The sequence below is a fragment of the Panulirus ornatus genome, chromosome 56, assembly GCF_036320965.1.
Source record: "Panulirus ornatus isolate Po-2019 chromosome 56, ASM3632096v1, whole genome shotgun sequence".
Lineage (NCBI taxonomy): Eukaryota > Metazoa > Arthropoda > Malacostraca > Decapoda > Palinuridae > Panulirus > Panulirus ornatus.
In genome coordinates, this window is record NC_092279.1 from 8,670,513 (window position 1) to 8,677,227 (window position 6,715).

The following is a 6,715-nucleotide window of genomic DNA, read 5'->3' on the forward strand; positions in this document are numbered from 1 at the left end:
TCTCTGTGTCAAGTGTGAGTAGGTCTCTGTGTCAAGTGTGAGTAGGTCTCTGTGTCAAGTGTGAGTAGATCTCTGTGTCAAGTGTGAGTAGATCTCTGTGTCAAGTGTGAGTAGGTCACTGTGTCAAGTGTGAGTAGGTCTCTGTGTCAAGTGTGATTACTTCCTTGTGTCAAGTGTTATAAAGTCCTTGTTTCAGGTATGAATGTGTCCGTGTTTATCAAGAGTGAGTAGGTCCTTGTGTCAAGTGCAAGGAGAGCCCCTGTGGCTTTACTCAAAGTTTCCTCTGAGAAAGAGATGTTATTTTGAGCAAGATTCAGGAGTAGAAATATAGTATATAGCAAGAACGGCATAAATTTAGAATAGACGAAGAAAGAACAGGTGAAGCCATGTTGTATATGGCACCAGGATCCTTACTGTAGATGAATTATTATTGAGTCTTGAAGGAGGAAGTTCCTCAGAAACTTGTAATAGCGAGGGGTCAGCCTGTAATGGGGAGGAGTCAGCCTGTAACTGGGCAAGGTCAGCCTGTAATGGGGACGAGTCAGTCTGTGGTGGGGAGGGGGTCAGCCCATACGTAGATTGGGCAGGCCATGGCTGCTTAGTCATTAGGGAGGTGAGGTAAGACGAGAAGGGTCGTCAACAAGAGAGGCAATCGACGTTCCTGACCCTAAGTTTGGTGTTTCAGTCTCGCCGGAGATGGTCGGGGGCGCTGTCGTGGTGTGGGCGGAGGTGGGCGGCCAGGCGTCGCTAGTGTGCCGGTACCGGGCCTGGCCCACACCCACAGTCACCTGGACCAGAGATGGAACCATCATAGGTCAGTTCCTGTACCATAATCTATTCTCTTCTACTTGGTTCACCTTTACTTCATCAGTAAACATGGGTTCTCCTTCTCTCCTTTGATGGGTCGGTGTTGAACACTTAGTGTGTCTCTGGGTAACTGCCAGTTTGTGGCTACGTATCATCACAGTCAGAGCAGGAATTTCTAAACTTGAAAGGCTCTCGTGTCTAAACTTTCCCTGATATCGTACAGCAGTTTAAACATCAGTCTGCTATCTGCATTCACAGTCTCATTACTCACTTTATTCCAGTCATCCACCACGTTCATAAGAGAAAATCTCTACATCATTTCTTAAAGGTTTCTTGCTTAATTTCACTTTATGGCCACTGGTTGTTCTATCCTAAGCCTTCACCTCCTCTCCTCCCAAGACCCGGTACTCTTCAGTAAGTCGTGGTTTTATCATCGCAGAAAAATCGGTGGAGGAATGGGGGGCGCGGGGCTCCGGCACCTCCACCTTGGTCCTCACCTCCGTGGACCGCGAGAGCTTCGGTCAGTACCGCTGCACCGTCGCCAACCTCCTGGGCACCAACTCCTCCCTCATCACCCTCGCTGGTGAGTTGTCTGACGACGACGTGTCAGGTAGAGAAGCGTTATGACGCACATTCGGATTTTCTTGATTCATTTCACGTGAATGAATATGACTAAAAGTAACTTTGTACTTTATTTACACCTTAGAAGTCATCAACCCTGCAGGAAATATCTGGTAATATTTCATCTATTTATTCTAATTACGTCGAGTTCAGTTATTTGATCATCTATTTTTGGTTTGTTTATCCCAATATCTTCCCTTGTCCTCCAGGCCTTCCTGTCCGTCAGTAGTGTAATACTGACGGTGAGCATCAAAGATGACGCAAATGATGTACCAGGTTAACGTTCCCTACATACAACCTGAACATATAAGAATGATGTGTTATATCTCCAGTAAGGGCACCGCACCCAGAAATATGATCATTAATGAAATATATATATATATATATATATATATATATATATATATATATATATATATATATATATATATATATATATATATATTATTTTTTATTATTATACTTTGTCGCTGTCTCCCGCGTTTGCGAGGTAGCGCAAGGAAACAGACGAAAGAAATGGCCCAACCCACCCCCATACACATGTATATACATGCGTCCACACACGCAAATATACATACCTACACAGCTTTCCATGGTTTACCCCAGACGCTTCACATGCCTTGATTCAATCCACTGACAGCACGTCAACCCCGGTATACCACATCGATCCAATTCACTCTATTCCTTGCCCTCCTTTCACCCTCCTGCATGTTCAGGCCCCGATCACACAAAATCTTTTTCACTCCATCTTTCCACCTCCAATTTGGTCTCCCACTTCTCCTCGTTCCCTCCACCTCCGACACATATATCCTCTTGGTCAATCTTTCCTCACTCATTCTCTCCATGTGCCCAAACCATTTCAAAACACCCTCTTCTGCTCTCTCAACCACGCTCTTTTTATTTCCACACATCTCTCTTACCCTTACGTTACTTACTCGATCAAACCACCTCACACCACACATTGTCCTCAAACATCTCATTTCCAGCACATCCATCCTCCTGCGCACATCTCTATCCATAGCCCGCGCCTCGCAACCATACAACATTGTTGGAACCACTATTCCTTCAAACATACCCATTTTTGCTTTCCGAGATAATGTTCTCGCCTTCCACACATTCTTCAAGGCTCCCAGAATTTTCGCCCCCTCCCCCACCCTATGATCCACTTCCGCTTCCATGGTTCCATCCGCTGCCAGATCCACTCCCAGATATCTAAAACACTTTACTTCCTCCAGTTTTTCTCCATTCAAACTTACCTCCCAATTGACTTGACCCTCAACCCTACTGTACCTAATAACCTTGCTCTTATTCACATTTACTCTTAACTTTCTTCTTTCACACACTTTACCAAACTCAGTCACCAGCTTCTGCAGTTTCTCACATGAATCAGCCACCAGCGCTGTATCATCAGCGAACAACAACTGACTCACTTCCCAAGCTCCCTCATTCCCAACAGACTTCATACTTGCCCCTCTTTCCAAAACTCTTGCATTCACCTCCCTAACAACCCCATCCATAAAAAAATTAAACAACCATGGAGACATCACACACCCCTGCCGCAAACCTACATTCACTGAGAACCAATCACTTTTCTCTCTTCCTACACGTACACATGCCTTACATCCTCGATAAAAACTTTTCACTGCTTCTAACAACTTGCCTTCCACACCATATATTCATAATACCTTCCACAGAGCATCTCTATCAACTCTATCATATGCCTTCTCCAGATCCATAAATGCTACATACAAATCCATTTGCTTTTCTAAGTATTTCTCACATACATTCTTCAAAGCAAACACCTGATCCACACATCCTCTACCACTTCTGAAACCACACTGCTCTTCCCCAATCTGATGCTCTGTACATGCCTTCACCCTCTCAATCAATACCCTCCCATATAATTTACCAGGAATACTCAACAAACTTATACCTCTGTAATTTGAGCACTCTCTCTTATCCCCTTTGCCTTTGTGCAATGGCACTATGCACGCATTCCGCCAATCCTCAGGCACCTCACCATGAGTCATACATACATTAAATAACCTTACCAACCAGTCAATAATACAGTCACCACCTTTTTTTAATAAATTCCACTGCAATACCATACAAACCTGCTGCCTTGCCGGCTTTCATCTTCCGCAAAATTTTACTACCTCTTCTCTGTTTACCAAATAATTTTCCCTAACCCTCTCACTTTGCACACCACCTCGACCAAAACACCCTATATCTGCCACTCTATCATCAAACACATTCAACAAACCTTCAAAATACTCACTCCATCTCCTTCTCACATCACCACTACTTGTTATCACCTCCCCATTTGCGCCCTTCACTGAAGTTCCCATTTGCTCCCTTGTCTTATATATATATATATATATATATATATATATATATATATATATATATATATATATATATATATATATATATTATCCCTGGGGATAGGGGATTAAGAATACTTCCCACGTATTCCCTGCGTGTCGTAGAAGGCGACTAAAAGGGGAGGGAGCGGGGGGCTGGAAATCCTCCCCTCTCGTTTTTTTTTTCAATTTTCCAAAAGGAGGAACAGAGGGGGGGCCAGGTGGGGATATCCCACAAAGGCCCAGTCCTCTGTTCTTAACGCTACCTCGCTAACGCGGGAAATGGCGAATAGTTTAAAAGAAAGATATATATATATATATATATATATATATATATATATATATATATATATATATCTGTGTGTGTGTGTGTGTGTGTGTGTGTGTGTGTGTGTGTGTGTGTGTTACAGGACTTTGCCTGCCTGGAGTTGCACCGCAAAGTGAAAAGTCTCGTCAAATAACTCGCTTAAAAGGAGTCCATCCTGTCCCTGCCACTGAGTGTAGCGCAGCCTTTGGTGCTGGAGGAACTCCTGGAAGGTGTACGATCTGGTGTTGTTCAGTGATGAAGCTAAAGTTCTCTCTATCACATCCACCTCACTGCCCCATAACACAACCAATCAATCCCAAGAGTTTTTGTTCCTTCGTAGACCCTGGCCAGATGTATGTTCTCCCGTAAATCTTGGCCAAAGATATGTGTTGCCATAAAATTTGGTCATAAGTTTGTGTTCCTGTAGAACTTGGCCATAAACTTATATACTCATAAACTTTGGTCACAAATTTGTTCATTTGTAAACCTTGGACACGTATCTCTCCCGACTGGTAACGTTTAGGTGAACTTTGGCCTGAGGGAAACGTCAAGGTGACCTTTGACTTGAAGTTAATTTCTAGGCGACCTTTGTTCTGAAGGTAACGTCTAGATGACGTTTGACCTGAGGGTAAGGTCTTGGTGACCTTTGACCTGAAGGTAGCGTCTTTTTGAGCGAACTTTGACCTCAGGTAGGCCCCCGTATCCCCAATATGACCCCCCAGGTTTCTTCTCTCCCACATGCCGTTCACCACCAGCGTCTCCGGCAGAAGTTAAGTTCAGTGTCCGTGGAGGGTGGTGGGGAGAGCCTGCAGGGGAGATAGTGGTAATCGCCCCTGGCTGGGTGATCTCCACGGCGGATTTATCCCCTCCGAGGCGGGGGGGGGGGGTATGCTGGGTCGCCAGTTGTTAAGATAATGAAGGTGAAGTTGGAGAGCTGGGGGGGGGGGGGGGGGGAGAGGAACCTGACCACCACCGGAGGAAGGTCTCTGCACACCTGCTGGCCAGTCATCTACCTCGGCAGTCATTTAATAAGCCAGGTTGTGACTGTTCATTTGACCGGTGCCAACACAGAGTCGCATTTTATTCGTATACCAGAGCACGTCCCAGACACTCCCGCCAAGCAACAACAAATACATCCTTTGTCGATCCTTTACCCAGAAACTCAATGACGTAACTGTTTATACACGAATTCCGGCCCTCACTTAGCTGACTGGCAACACATTCATACCACATCCCTACAGGATCCTTCCGTAGGTCCTTATGACATCCTGATAACTTCTCATCAGGTTCCTATTGGCAACACGTCGTGCGTGCATTTGTTAGTCCTATCCAAGCTCCTGCTAGTTCGCTAAGAAATCCTTAAAGGTCCTGTTAGAGCCAAGGAAATGCTATAGATGGCCTTTGAAAATCTGTATATTTGGCCTTTAGTTGGCAACAGAAATATAGAAAACAGGATTGAACTACCAACAGATATTGCCAAAGCAAAGTTTATCATTTCAAATCATCTAAGACAAGTACTATAATGATACTAATCTTGAGTTTCATGAAAGATAAGCCAACGGTTCTTGATACAACTGTTAAAAGATAACAGATAACTATTATTACTTTCATATTATCTGCCTATCTCTAATAAAGAATAAAACCATTATTCAAGCATCTCTACAAAGCACTAGAGATAAACCTGTGTGACTGTATAGGAAAGACAACTCACTTACGATGTACAATAATGACTAAATAAGAACTGTGTTCAGCACGACCTCTCAAACTCTTCCTACTCGCTACTCTACCATCTACCATGAGTATCCACGAGACGTGATCACTTTTTGAGAGTAATTACTTTCGATTACTTACGAAGACATTTTTGCCAAAAGGCAGGACTAGCTTGTAAGTTACGTGCCGGTACATGTGAAGGCTGAGAGCCAGCAGCCACACGTGTGAGTGAGGCAGACAGATAAAGACAGGTACCTGGGCCAAAGGAAGGACACTTGACAACTACTGAAATACTGGCTCACTGCGCACCCCTTACTAACCTTCCAGGTAACCAGGCTGGCGGGGAGTACGAAGCAACACCTCCCTGGTCGGTGGCTGCCTACATGCCAGAGAGAGAGAGAGAGTGAGAGAGAGAGAGAGAATTATTCCACCTCAGATCACTGCTCTAGGCGCTGAATCTTCCGTCTGGCTCCCACACGGGAAATTATCTTCGTCACTTACGAGGTGGAAACATCGCCTCCATTGCTGTGAGAATTTCTCTCGGACGATTATTTCAAGTGTTTCTGTGTACGGTGGGTGTAAGATGGGTGTAAGATGGGTGTAAGGTGGGTTTAACATGGGTGTAAGGCGGGTGTTCTTAATAGACAAGAGGAGGAGGCTATGGTATTTTGAGTGTTGTAAAAGCGTGGTTTTATACACACATTCATATGTACATGCGTACATTCATACATACATACACATAAATTTTTTCATACTTATTCGCCGTTTCCCGCGCAGCGAGGTAGCACCAGGAACAAACGAGGAATGGCCTCATTTCCTCACATCCACTCTCTAGGTGTCATGTATGCTACATCGAAACCATGACCCCCTTCTCCATGGCTAGGTACATAACCTTTTCTGGTTTGCC

General features: G+C 44.5%; 1 protein-coding gene across 2 annotated transcripts in view; it reads left to right on the plus strand.

Moving 5' to 3' along the window:
* LOC139765860 (uncharacterized) overlaps window positions 1-6,715 on the plus strand; it is a 73,479-nt gene that overhangs the window by 55,403 nt on the left and 11,361 nt on the right. For both annotated transcript variants that reach the window (XM_071693718.1, XM_071693719.1), the window contains exons 7-8: window positions 686-814; window positions 1,247-1,390. In XM_071693718.1, coding sequence (XP_071549819.1) covers window positions 686-814; window positions 1,247-1,390 — 273 coding nt within the window. The remainder of the gene's footprint in view (window positions 1-685; window positions 815-1,246; window positions 1,391-6,715) is intronic.